General features: G+C 40.4%; 1 protein-coding gene across 8 annotated transcripts in view; it reads left to right on the top strand.

Annotated features, from left to right (window-relative positions):
• Positions 1 to 14,797, top strand: part of LOC137650111 (protein transport protein Sec16A-like) — a 248,621-nt gene that overhangs the window by 152,197 nt on the left and 81,627 nt on the right. For 7 of the 8 annotated variants that reach the window (XM_068383237.1, XM_068383234.1, XM_068383233.1 and 4 more), the window contains 2 exons: positions 13,513 to 13,932; positions 14,408 to 14,590. In XM_068383237.1, coding sequence (XP_068239338.1) covers positions 13,513 to 13,932; positions 14,408 to 14,590 — 603 coding nt within the window. The remainder of the gene's footprint in view (positions 1 to 13,512; positions 13,933 to 14,407; positions 14,591 to 14,797) is intronic. The other variant, XM_068383238.1, reaches the window with a different exon arrangement.

The following is a 14,797-nucleotide window of genomic DNA, read 5'->3' as shown; positions in this document are numbered from 1 at the left end:
CCTACATAATGCTGTAGGCCTCCGACAGCTTCATCGATCTCGATGTATAATTCTGCAAGTTCCTGAGAACTCATATCGTGATTTTGCTAATTGTTTTTCACTAATTGCTCAACGATCCACCGACTTGCCACCATTTAATTGTCACGACAATGGCAATTAATTAAATCATTAATATTCAAGAGGTGGGCTAGACAAAGTTTAATTTGTATTAAGCAATATATTTTCACAATAAATCATACACAGGTCTGAGCTCTTTTAATTAAGTCTATAAATTTCAATCTTTCAATGTTTTTTAAATAAAATGCGTGCTCTTCATTTCATGGTAGCGATTTACAAAAAACAGCTTGTGAGAATAACGGTCAGGGGACGAAGACGTAACATTTACGTTAGTACAGTTTTCAAAGGCAGTATAAAAGTCCAAGATAATTTCTAAGTCTAAAAGTGAGGGTTTTGGTTATGGCAAGCAAAGGGGCAATAATTATTACAACTTATCCGTATGATATGTTAGGCCCGACTGATGCATGTCCTGCGGGCATTGTAAGGCTTCACCGGCATTGTAGGGTGTGACTTCATGACGTCAGAAGAGAATGACCAATCATAGCCATAATCGTCACAGCAATCCAGATACAACCGGTAGGTCTACGCCCTCCTGAGCCGTTGTTCCCTCAAGTCCCGCCTTTCGGCTCCCCCACAAAATCTGCAAGATAAGGAGGGAGGCAGAAAAACATTCGTTGGCAGTTTGGCATGGAGACAACCTCTTCTCCAGTGGATGCTGTTAAATCGCACTCCCCCCAAGCGAGCTGGTGACCAGAGGTCATTCACATGACCTCAAATAGAGATTCACAAACAGGGTGTACGTGACATCCCAACGACTCGGAGAAGAAGGCACCTCTACAGGCAGAGGTGGAGGCTATGCTGGAGAAAAGAGCCCTGCAACCCGTGCACGAGCCATTGCCAGGATTTTACAGCAGACTCTTCCTGGTGGAGAAGGCGACGGGAGGTTGGAGGCCGGTAATCGACCTCTCGTCATTGAACAAATTCATCAGGAAGACACCCTTCAAGATGGACACGCCGAAGTCGGTGCTGGCAGCCTTGAGAGAAGGGGATTTCATGATGTCCCTGGATCTCAAGGATGCCTACTTCCAAATTCCCGTTCACCCCTTCAGCAGGAAGTTTCTCAGGGTAAAGTGGGGCTCCCAGACTCTTCAATTCAGGACCCTCTGCTTCGGTCTGTCGACAGCCCCTCAAGGCTTCACGAGTCTCTTCGCCCTGGTCTCGACCTGGGCAAACAAGCAAGGCATCAGTCTGATAAGGTACCTCGACGACTGGTTGCTGCTTTCAGCCTCAGAGATAGTATTGAAAGAACAAAGGAGTCAACTGATCGATTTCTGCAGAGAACTCGGGATAACAATCAATCTCGGAAAATCCCATCTGGTTACCACCACCAGGATGACGTACCTGGGGATGGTGTTAGATTCCCGACTGGTGAGAGCCTTCCTGTCCCAGGAGAGACTAGACAACCTGGACCAGGTGATCCGCCCGTTCCTGGCTGGTGCCCCTAGGGAGGCCAAGGATTGGCAGAGATTAGTAGGTCACCTGGTCTCGGAGAAGTTGGTTCCTCAGGGCAGGCTCAAACTCAGACCGGTTCAGTGGAACCTGAAGGACCTCTGGTCAATGGGAAGTTCCCCACAGAAGATAATCCCGGTGTCTCTTCCCTCCAAAGAAGCTCTCCTCTGGTGGTCCGGCAGGAGGAATACGATGAAAGGGATTCCGTTCAGCTCCCCTCCCCCGGAGATGCTGCTCTTCACGGACACATCGAAGGAAGGGTGGGGAGCGCATCTCCTCGACGAAACAGCAGAGGGAAAATGGTTAGTGGAGGAAAAGGCCTGGCACATCAGTCTTCTGAAGCTCATGGCAGTGCAGAGGGCATTGATAAGCTTCGTCCGTCTCCTTCGGGGGAACTCGGTAGCCCTCATGTGCGACAACGCCACGGTAGTAGCGTACGTCAAGAAACAAGGAGGGCTAAGATCAAGGGAGTTGTGCGATCTCACAGCTCGGGTCCTAGAATGGGCCGAAAGGAACGACATTCTCCTATCGGCCAGATTCATCCCCGGAAAGAGGAACGTCCTGGCGGACGGGCTAAGCAGGACAGGCCAGATAGTGGGATTAGAGTGGTCCCTTCACTCCCAAGTGGCACAGGAAGTCTTCCGTGGGGCTCCCCAGTGATAGACTTGTTCGCCACAAGACTAAACATGAAGCTCCCAGTGTTCTGCTCCCCGATACCGGATCCGACAGCAGCCTTCGAAGATGCCTTCCAGCTGCTTTGGGATAACCTCGACGTATACACCTTTCCCCCCTTCGGGATGATCAGACAGGTGCTCATCAGGTTAAGGCAGTCAAAGTTCACAGAGATGACTTTGGTAGCGGCCTGGTGGCCGGAGAGGGAGTGGTTTTGTGAATCTGGAGGACCTAGCCACTCTCCCGCTGTGGCCCTTACCAGTAAGAGAAGACCTGCTAAGTCGACCACACTTCCAAAAGGTGCACGAAAACCCTCAGGGGCTGAGGCTACACGCATGGAGGTTATCAAGCGGCTGTTAAGGAAGGAAGGGTTCTCGGACAAAACAGCGGATAGGATGTCGGGATATCTGCGGAGGTCCTCTTGTGTTGTGTACCAAGCAAAATGGGCAACCTTTGTCAAATGGTGTGCCACTCAGAACCTTCGGCCCTTGGACGTTTCTGTCCACAACATCGCAGACTTCCTGGTACACTTTAGGGATGATCTAGGGGTCTCCATCCCAGCCATCAAAGGGGTTCGAGCAGCGTTAGGACAGGTGTTCCAGCTTAAGGGCATCAATCTGGGGACCTCGCGTCACATCTCGATGCTCATCAGGAGATTTGAGCAAACTTGTGACCCCCGCACCTCGAGGGTTCCCCAGTGGGATATTGCCAAAGTCCTCAAGGCCCTTTCACGGCCTCCGTACGAACCTCTAAAGGATGTTTTAGACAAGGATCTCACCCTTAAAGCCATCTTCCTACTAGCCCTGGCCTCGGCGACACGAGTGAGTGAGCTCCACGGCCTGTCTTTCGAGGTATCCCACTCGAAAGGGTGGAAGGACATGACTTTTAAGTTCTTGCCGGAGTTTGTAGCAAATACCCAGAACCTTGCAATTGCGGACCCTAGGTTCGAAGAGTTCTCAATTCCGGCTATTCCGCGCTCGGACAACCCTAGTGACTTGCTCTTGTGCCCCGGAAGGACCATCAGGAAGTACCTTAGTAGGACGGCCAAACTCAGACCGGTGGTGAAGAGTCTGTTTGTGTCCACAGGCTCGGTCAAGAAGGCAGTTTCCAAAAACACCATATCCTTCTGGCTGAGACAGGTTTTAAAGAGGACCTATGAGAGTGAGGGCTCCACGGTGCCTGGTATCCCAAGACCTCATGATATTAGAGGTCTTAGCACGTCCTTAGCATTTGGCACCAACATGGCGGTAGGCCAAATCTTACGGGCGGACACTTGGGCTAGGCAGTCCACCTTTACAGCCCACTACATCAAGGACTATACGAGGAAGTCCTTGGATGCCTTCTCTATAGGGCCAGTCATTTCGGCCATGCAACAAGTTTAGTAGTTTGGGCCCCGGGTTAGCCATGGGAAGTAATCTTAAGCGACACAAGTTCCTCCTCACTGTCCCATCTTCCTTGCTACCCTCTATCCTTTTCCCGAGACCCCATCCTTTATTCCCCATCCCTACATGAGAGATGGGACGTTGGAACACATCAAGTATGGATTATGAATAAAAGGTGAGCTGTACATAAAGTAGGCTTTTGCGTGCTTTCCCCTGCTCTCCTGCCTCTCCCTGGTAGTCCCAGACCTAGTCCCCTATCTAGGTCAAGGGCCCCAGCAAGTCTCGAACATCATAATCTGTAAGCCACTCCCTCCTCCTAAAGTATAAGTCGCCTAAGAAAGTAGTTCGAGGTAAGTACTTGGTGTTGGAACAAATCACAAATTTTAAGTACCAGTAATTTGTATTTTTCCTAACAGTACTTACCTCGAACTACTTTCGGGTAATGGCCCTCCCATCCTGCCCCGAGTATCTTACTGGAGTTCGAGGAGGACTTAAACATAAGCTTACTGGTTAACAAGCACGACCGCACGTGTGACCCAGGTCGCACCTGGGCGAGTATCCTTATGCCCTGCAGCGCCCCTGAGAGGCAGCGGAGAGAGGGGCAACTACGCAAACTTCTTGGTCGGTGATTAAGGAGATCCCAGACTCTCCTAAGAAAGTAGTTCGAGGTAAGTACTGTTAGGAAAAATATAAATTACTTAAAATTTGTGACATTTTATAACTTTAAATTTATATTATATTCAAGGTATAAATGGATACTTTTAGCTCATTTTTTTTCATATGTAAAGCTTAGAAGCTTAATTTAGTTATTGTAAAATCCACATAGTTTTTGTGATGTTAAAAAGAGAAATGTGTCTTGACAAAATTAAGAAATTTTCCTTGGTGCCATTAGAAAAATTAATATGGAGACTATAATACGTTTTTTCTTTAGTAGATTATGGGTCTCGAGAGTAACATTAAATGGCCTTAAATCAAATCAGAACATAGGACTTGGTGTATATTGTGGAGCTTTTAAATTCCCAATCAGCCAAGTCAAAAGTAATGGTTCACCACTTCCATTACTTTGTGACCTTGTAACTATGAGAAATACAATAGATTTCTAAGCAAGCCAATTTTCTTACAAAAATATTCTCTTGATCTTGAAGATCTTTTCATAAAAGATCACTCCATCTTTCACAATTAGACCTGCTTCCTTGATTGATTGAGTGATTGAGTTTTCTGGCATCCTGACATCTAAGGTCATTGACGGCTGCTTCCTTGAAAAGAATTTTCTAACTATAGTGGGAAATTCTGGCTTATTAGATGAGGAAGAGAGTAAATGCATTTACTCTTTACCTGCTATATATCTCTTAAATCCTATATACAGTCGTGCTTATCTTCACGAAAGAATCTGCTTACGAAACTTCCACACTGCGAAAAATATTCTGACTCATTGCGAAAAATATTTTATGATGAGAAAAGAGATTTGCCAGCCAGGCCGAGAATAATAGTCGCCCATTAAAGATATGAGCTTACTTGAAGAAAATTGGCTGTTTATACAATATAAAATGTATCTCTATAATGGGTAACTGTAAGAGTGCAGTACATATGGTACTGTGTATTTTGTATAGGTACAGTTGTACCGTATGTATTCGTATTATTTTCCATTTACAGTATTTCATTATGTTCTATTAATCATTTACATGTATTAACAATTAGTTTAGGTATATTGAATGGTTTAAATGTATTTGGCTGTACAGTATTTCATTGTGGTTATACTGCAGCTTTATTATAAAATTCAATGTGGTCATTTTGGGGTTGGAACAAATTAGATGATTTAAATGTTAATGTGACTCGTAACATAATTTTTACAAAACAAAATTCACACCAGAACGAATTAATTTTGTGTTGCGAGGCATTACTGTATTGTTGATCATCATTGGCCTAGCTTTTGTTACTACTTCTTTCCTTTTACTTTAAGGGGCCCGGCCGGTAGGCCAATATAAGGGGGTATAGGACGAAAAATGCAAAGTCCTGAAAAAATTCACCAAGCTTCATATGGCGATGGAGAATGTGTATACAAAATGTCTTGTCAAAATTCCTCTTATTTTCATAGTTATGGGGTAATTATTAAAAGTAACTCAATAAACCCAAAACATTGATCCCCACAAGAAAATGCAGTATTTCTGTTATCGTAAATTTTGATGATAATTGCATTTTAATGTAGAACATATTATGGCATTTGTAGATTCCATGAGTCACAAGACTGGAAGATTTATGATTATACCCTTCAGTGCTAGCACAAACCTCAGAGAGAGTACGTGTTTGAGTTAGACCTCTGACATTCATTCGCTTTTATGTCTCGCTAACATAAGGAAGAAGAAAATTCGTTCATAGGTGGGTAATATCTGCTTTATTAGCGAGTTAGTGAAGGAAAGAGATGGTGGAGCGATCGTCTCGCCTAAAGAAACAAGATATTGAGCAAAGGGATCTTCATTTATGATTAAATTATGACATATAACATTGTTTTGGTTTATTGATATCCAGAAAAGAACATAAAATTCATAATTAATCACAATTTATTAATATTGTCTTTTTAAAAATACAAAGACCAACTTTGAACTCCCTTATCTCAAAACTATGCTTATTGACCTTCGAATTCCATCTTCTCCCTTAGTTTTAAAGATTTTCCAAAGAGGAGAAGACATTATCAACATCTCGCTAACATAAGGGAGAAGAAAATTTTCTCTAATAAGAGTTCAGAAGTGGGTAATATCAGCGTTATTAGCGGAGTTAGTGAAGGAGAGTGTGTTGAGTATAAAGCAGCGACCAGAAGCCTAAAGAAGTAAGATATTGAGAAAAGGGATCTTCATTTATGATTAAATTATGATAAATAACTTTGTTTAGATTTTTTGATATCCAAAAAGGAACATTCATAATAATCATGGTTTATTGATATTGTCTTTGTAAAAATACAAAGAAAAGTTTTGAATGCCTGTATCTCAAAAGTATAAATTAACCTTTAAATTCTATCATCTCCCCTAGTTTTAAAGATATAGCATTGGAATTTAGTATATAACTTACATTATAAAACTATCAAATGTTCCCCCTTTTTTCAAAGGCCAGGAGGTTGAGCAGGGGCATTGTCCATCACCTGTAGGCATCTCAGAGGGTGGCACTTTTCTTCCAAATACTTTTTCACAGTCGTGCCGAAAACAAACATTTACCCAGTCAGTGAACAAGTGTCTTGTTACCCAAGCTTTTGCATTAGCCCTCTACAACATCTGAAGATTCTCCTTAATCACTAGTAGGCCTTGAAGGCTCGAGGAGTATCAGAGTGATACACCAGCAGGGGTTTCACCTTACAATCCCCACTGGCATTTGCACAGAGTACAAGGGTAAGCCTGTTCTTCATAGGCTTATGCCCGGGTAGTTTCATTTCTACTGCCATGATGAACGTTCGACAAGGCATTTTTTTTCCCAAAAATGCCCAGTTTTGTTGCAGTTGAAGACTTGCTGGGGTCTGTAGCCTTCCCGGATAGTCAACTCGTCGAACGTCTTTACAAAGGCTTCAGTCGCTTTCCTGTCCGAGCTTGCAGCCTCCCCATGACGCACCACCGAGTGAACGCCAGAGCGTCGTAAATTTTTCAAACCACCCACGAGAAGCTTTGAACTCTGGGGGTACCTGCTTCGATGTTTCTTCTGTGTCAGCCTCAGCCTGATCACGCACAAGATCACCAGAAATGGCACTGTCCTTCTGGCAGATTATTGCTTTATTGATAGGGTCTCCAGCCATTTCCTTGTCCTTAATCCAGACAAGCAGCAGTCTCATCGTGGCTGTGGCTCCTCTTGCTGGAGAAAATAGTTAGCCCTTAGAAGGTGTTGCTGCTTTGATGGTTCCTTCTACTTCAGGATCATTCCTTCGTAGACAGATTTCGGCCATATTCCTTCGCAATCACACTTACATGCATATCAGCCTCGTATTTCTTGGTTATTTCCATCTTCATTTCTATAGAAAGCATCGTCCTCTCCCTGGACATCAGCAACTGTCTTGGGACCCATGATTAATTATGTAACATAATATCACACACGATACAGTACAATAGTTACAAAAGCAAATTCAGAAACACTGTCAATGCGTACGATACCGCGACTGAAACGAAAAGAAATAAGAACACCAATGAGTTGATGCATGATGGGATACAGTACAGTAGATGCTGACCAATAGGAGAATACTCTTATGGTGGTAACTAGCAACTGCGTAGGGAGATAAACCAATGGGAGTGCGGGAGGATGGTGGCGAATTTACGTGCTGGCGGCGCACGAATTTTAAAATCGATTTCGGACACTGGGGGGCTCTCGTACTGTACCTTCTCTATTGCACAAAACATTTTTCATGATACGAGCTGTAAAATTCTTCGCATATCGTTTCGCAGAGTAAAAATTTCTTAAGCAGATTCTTTCGTATTGAGAGGTATTACTGCAAGTTGCTTAAGAAAGTTCTGATTTATCACTTTCAAGTCAGAAGTGACTATATCCAATAGGACTTTCACCTCTATTTTCTCAGATCATTTTGAATAAAATCAATGAATTATCTGAAATTTAAAGAAAGGGTGATTATTTAAGTTCTCTTCTAGTTTTAAAGTTCTCTTATCTCAGTTAATTACCCAATGCTCTACCAGAAGATGATCCGATCTCTTTTTGAACACGTCAATAATGCTATTATGAAGAGGTAAATCTTTGAATGCAGGGTTTTAAGCTGATTTACTAGAGAAATGCTGTTTTGGGTAAAAAAGTGGGTAGTATTCTTCAAATACCCTTTTGCAGATTTTATAGTAGGAGTAATTTCTAAACTTACAGGAGAGAAATTTGTTGGCAATAAGGATTTGAATTTTGTTTTGGATTATCTGACTCGGTAAAACATTTCAAATGGAGCTTCCGAGGCTGCAGTAGCCTTTGTGTGTTTTGTAATTAAGTGCAGGGAACAGTATAGTCCCTTTAAGGTTGGCACAGTCATTCCCCTGTTTTTGTTCTTATACTAGACAAATAGAATTGATAAAGTGATTGCTGAAGTAGATACTAGGACACATTGTGACACTTTGAAGTCGCATTCTGTCTCTAGAATTTTCTTTAAAAAATTGTATTTGCAATGGCTGTAAGCCATCAAGATTCCACTGAAGTAGGTATTTCAGATGAAATGTCAACAGGAATCTTGGACATTAAAGCAGAACGCTATGGTGGCACTTCCCTGCATATCCCTAAAGGAAGAGGATTTTCCCACTTTAATTAGGTTTGGGAAAGCCTTCATCCTAAATCGTGGTTGCTATTTGTTGTCAGAGAAGGTTATATTATTATTTTAGCCTCCAATCCTCCCTTGTACAAGGAACTAATACCATGTCCAATTTATGTATCAGATACAGGAAAGGCACAAGTTTTGAAGTTAGAAATTATGAAACTTATGGAAAATATATAAAAAAGTATTGAACCCATCCTCAGGTTTTGAAAACATGTTATTCCTCATCCCCAAATTGTCAGGAGATTGGAGACCAGTTCTAATGTTTATGTATTGAACCTCAACAATTGTCACAGTTTTCAATGAAAATACCTTCTACAGTTCTGGGGCTAATAGAGAAAGTAGATTGTATATTTTCAATAGATTTGAAAGATGCATACTTTAACATTCTTATTCTTTTAAATTCAAGAAAATATTTTCATTTCACAAACGGTTGAAAGGTTTACGAATTCAAGGACCTCTGTGTGTCTCAGGATAGACCCTCAAGTCATTACCAAGATGATGGGTCCCCATTTCCAAATGGATATGGATTCTTGGGATCAGGGTTCATTTATACCTTAACAACGGCTATTTTTCAATGCTTCATGGGGAAGGATTGGGGTTTAAAAAGTTTGGTTTCTGAAATGGTAGGGATCCCTATCATTTTGGGAAAGTCTCTTCTGATCCTAACTCAAAGGATTCTTTATTTGGGGATGATAATAGCAGAATTTCCTTTTCAGTTTTCCTGTCTGAGAAGAGGATTCTGTCTTTTCTTCTGCTGAAAAAGTTTAAAAGAATGAAGACTGTATCAGTTTGGATGCTGATGAGACTTTTAGGGACCATTACTTTTGAGAGAAATTTATCCTGCTGGGATGCTTTAAGATGAGGATTTTCCAATATCATCTCAATCTGAATGGGAACAGCATACAGTGAACCCTCGCTACTTCGCGGTTCGACCATCGCGGATTCACTACTTCGCGGATTTTTTCCATAACCCATATATATACAGTAATATATATATATATGTATGCATGTATTTATGTATATATGTAGGTATGTATATGTGTATACATATAAATATATATATATATATATACACACACACACACACATATATATATATATATATATATATATATATATATATATATATATATATCTATATATCTAAAGTAGGAAGATGTGATGTAGTTCTAAGGGAAAAGTATGGGAAATATGTCTGGGTAATAAGCAAAGCTCTACCTCCAGTTTGTTTCTACATTATGATCAGAGATAAATGTAAACAAAACATTGGTTGCCATTTTTTATCGTGCTATTTAGCATGTTTAGGAAATGCATGATATAAAATCACCTTTAATATTTGTACCTGTTTTAGTTTAGGGTACTGTAGTACATGCATTAAGTGTTCTGTACATTAAAGGGTAGTTTGTTAACAGTACTACGTACAAGGGAAGGTTTTAAAAGTCTGAATATACATGTTGAATAAATAGGTAAATATGGTGTCACTACTTCGCGGATTTTCACCTATCGCGGCCGCGACTGGAACCTATCTACCGCGATAAACGAGGGTTCACTGTACTTGATCTAGACAATCTCTATTCTTGTGAAGAACAACCCGAGTTGGTCAGATGATCATTTGTGTGTTGTTCTAGATGATATCCTTGGGAATGATGACCCCAGACCTCTTAATGTCCATGGATACTTTGCAAGAAGGATGGGGAACAACTTAGGTTTTATCCAATTTGTCATGGAAATGGATGACGCAAGGATTAGCAATTCATGTCAGTTGCTGGGAACTTCACGATCAGGAACCAGAGGTAATAGGAAAGAAGATGGATGTGTTTTCAGACAGAACCACAGCAGTAGCCTAGATGGATATATTTTAGTTTCATGGGTTAAGCGTTAATATAAACTGATATTCAATAGAGTAGCAATATGAACATCAGTTGAGTATGGTGTATAGAATGGATAAATTTTATTACCCTTCTAAAATTCTGTTCTTAGCCCAGCAGAAAGTTTTTTCTTTTCATAATGAAAGGTGATTTAGCTCCCTATGGTTATTTTGAAAATTTCATAAGAGTTGATTTTCCCAAGATTGCTCATTTTAAAGAATAATTTAATTTAAAGCATCTTAAGCCATTTACAGAATCTCTTGTGCCCCTCTTGCTAGCTTGTGTGTACATTTTCTTTGAATATTAGTATGCAAGACATTCTTTATCCTTTAAACCTTGTCATGTAAATTACAAATCAAATCTGCACAGTAGTGTAGATGCCACTACATGAATAATATGCTAGATATCCATTGCATTAGAAAATACTTGATCAAGGTACTAAAGGTATTTAGTGTACTAAGGTTAAGTGTAGCTCGGATATTTGGGGTACAGTAATTGCATTTTTTTAAAAGAGGATACCAAACTATTGTAAAGTTCTTAATATTGTTTTTCTTGCTCATGAGAATTGTTTGTTATTTAAAATATTTTGACTGCACATTGAATGGTATGTTTAACTTATTCTTTGCAATAATGTGGAGTAAGGATTGAAGTAATAGGGAACCTTATGACCTTTGATAAAGTAATAATTGTGATAAGTGGAATACCTGTAATTTTATGTTGAATGTGCTAACTTCTAATCTCCAAAGATGAGCCTGTTTTATTGCATGGTCAGTACTATAGTAATTGGGGTTAATGAATAGAATACTTAAAGATTTTTTTCCTTTTATATATTACGTCTTTACGGAAAGAGTATAAGTTCTTTCAACATTGGTCAAATATTGTTTACTAGAAAACAGGCTTTCAAAGTATAAGGAATTAAAATTCTTTAATGTTGCTTATAAGGAATTAAAATTCTTTAATGTTGCTTTTGCTGGTATTGAATTTTGGCTTACCCCAATTTGAATGGCAGCAAGTTCACATGCACTAACCTGGTTATGCAGAAAGTTTAAAGGAGAACTCTTGATGTGTTTTGATTAGTTATATATGTTTTGCTCTACAAAAGTTCAGTATGCTTTTGAATGATTTTCTTTTCTTTTAGGCTGATCATTTCCCTTTCATCATGTGTTAATGTTCTTATAAAGTCATAAGAAAATAGCTTCACTTGCTGTTATTTTGCTTAGATTTAATCATTTTGGTAGTTTTTACAGACCCATACTCCTTTGTGTATGTTGTTTTTACTTAATAGATGAAAGTAGATATGGAATCTTTAGTTTGTTTGGAGAGAGCTGATTTGCGTTGTTGATTGGAATTGCCTATGTTTTGAGATGCCACATGGCCCATTATTTCAAATTGTCAATTCCTTAGTCTTTCAGAAAAATATTGTTTACATTGTATGATTTAATTAGCTACACCTTGTTGAGAGTTGTTTTTTTATTAATTGGATTTACCATTGGTGTGAGATGCCACATGGAATGTTATAACATTTTGTCTTTTAGAAAGATATCTTGAAATATATAATCTTGTTGGAATTTATTAGCTTCCCTTACCTTGTAAAGGCGCCTTGCTTCTCTTATGACTGGGATTAGATGCTAACCCCAGGTTGGTAAAGGTTTCTTATTTTTTCATTTATTACAAGAATTAAATAGATATATACTGTAGTATGGTAACAGACACCAATGTTGTATACCTTTTTAAGCTACTTGTAGATGCTAAATTTTGCGGAGTTTCAAGTAGGTGACCTTTAGTCTTGACTGCTTTGTCCCAATAAATGTAGGGGAGTAATGGTGCCGAGCAAGCCAACAAAAACCATAAGAAAAGTACCCAAGGAGAGGTCATACAAGAGCCATCTGTTCCACCGAAAGCAGAGGTCAAGCATAAGAGGGTGTCCTTCAAGTCGCAGGCGAGTGACATGGAGAAGACCAAGAAGACAACCAAAGACCAGAAGACTGGCTCCGTTACTTCGGAAGGCAATCGTAGCACTAACCCTTCTAGATCCTCTGTTAGTATGGCATCCAAAGCTAAGCACCTTGAGCATAAGGGACGCTCGCCTCCCACAGTGCAGGCATTCCCTGGTAGAGTCACCAACATGGAACTGACAATGGCTTCACTGCCTGCTAACCACCCTAATCGTGTGGTTCCCCCTTCACGCATCCCTCGCACTTTCCCTTCAACCATGCTTCCTAATTATCACAAATTGAAAATTCCCACAAATCCTCTAGTGTTTGGTGGCTCCTTTCCAATAGATGACCCAATATCTCCTCGACAATTAGGATCAGGATGTAGTGATACTTCTAGAGTATCTCCTCTTCCACGCACTTATCAAGTAGATACCATTTGTTGTCAGGCTCCTAACCTCTGTGATGAACATGCCAGGTTAGGGCGGGATACAGACATTGCCAGAGCTGAGGCCCGATTGAAAGCTGTTCAAAATGATGAGAGTGATGACGAAACCTCAAGACCGTCCAGCTGCCCACTTATGCCTGACAGTTCTCCTCATGCTGTAGATTCTTTCATCACTGAAGATGTTCATCAAATTGATTCATTTTCCTGTAGTCCTAGCAGTAATCAGAAGTGTTCCTATAGGTATAGCGAGACTTCTGTCCCCTGTTACACAGTTTTTACTTATCCTGTTGACCATATTGTAGAGGATGGTCTTAATCCTGTTTTGACTGAAGATGATGATGATGATGATTATCGTTATGACTACCAGGATGATGAGTATGATGAGTTTGGTGGTGACCTGTATGAGTATGAAGATATTGAGGAGGTAGGGGCACGCGAATCAGACACCGAAGTAGATTACCAGTTACGCCATCGTCACCCCACATCTCTGGTGAGCAATCAGGAGCCCCTGGCTGTTACAAGCACTATTCCCACGTCACAACAGCAGCCACCTTCACTTCAGCCCATTGAGTCATCAGAATCTGTTCAAGATTCACTGTGCCAAAATCCTGAGTTTTTGGGGTCAACCACGACCACAACTGCAACTCTTTCTCCAAGTCTGGAGTCCTCCACTTCATCCATGGCTTTACCCAACTCCCTTCCTATGTTCCAACCACTACCTCAACATTCATCACTTTTGTCAAGTCCACTTCCTCCACCACTGGGCCTTAACAGTCATGTGACGCAGGTATTAATGGGCCCTGTGCACGTCCATTTTTTGTATTATGGCATATTATGTTTTGATTTATTTTAGTACGGTATTTTAAGTTGCCGCCACCTTTTTTGTAATCTGGTTGTTGTGACTCAAATGTGCTGTTTTATTTTATTCTAAATGCTTACAAATCTTGCTGCAACCTGTTTGAATAATTTAATTTAGTTTTGGTTTATTTTATTTTGCTTTGAATTTAGCATGCGGGATGAATGCTGTTGTTACAGTTATTCAAGCAGTGAAGTATTTTAGTTTATTATGCATTAGTATTTGAATGTAATATACTGTAGTGCCAGTTTGATTATGTATTTTATGTTTTTGGAAATAAACTTGTTACATTCTCATACAGAAAAGTGAAAAACGTGGATAAATTTTAATTATTGCTCAAAGGTTTAATACTTAGATATGTAGGAAAAAACTTGATGTATGTACTTAGTTGCTTTTTCTATTTCAGAAGTCTAACGAAGGGGCAGAACCTACCTTGAAAGAAAAGGAAAATTCAGAAGACAGCCAGAAAAGCAAGGAGAAAGAATCAGATCCCTCTCAAGAGAAAAGCACTGGGTGGTCAATTGGTTCTTTATTTAGGTGGAAAACTAATACCAAGCAAGCAGTGCTTCCAGATGATAAAAACCCATCCGTGAGTTTGAAACTCTATTTTATTTAACTTGAGAAACCTAACTTTTTCAATATTAATCTTACCCGATGATCATGTAGCTGTCAACTCCGTTGCCCGACAGAAATCTAAGGTCGGGATACGCCAGCGATCGCTATACAGGTGGGGGTGTACACAACAGCGCCATCTGTGAGCAGGTACTCAAGTACTTCTTGTCAACAAGAACTCAAT

This window comes from Palaemon carinicauda, chromosome 11, assembly GCF_036898095.1.
Source record: "Palaemon carinicauda isolate YSFRI2023 chromosome 11, ASM3689809v2, whole genome shotgun sequence".
Taxonomy (NCBI): Eukaryota; Metazoa; Arthropoda; class Malacostraca; order Decapoda; family Palaemonidae; genus Palaemon; species Palaemon carinicauda.
This window is presented reverse-complemented; position numbering and strand designations above follow the sequence as displayed.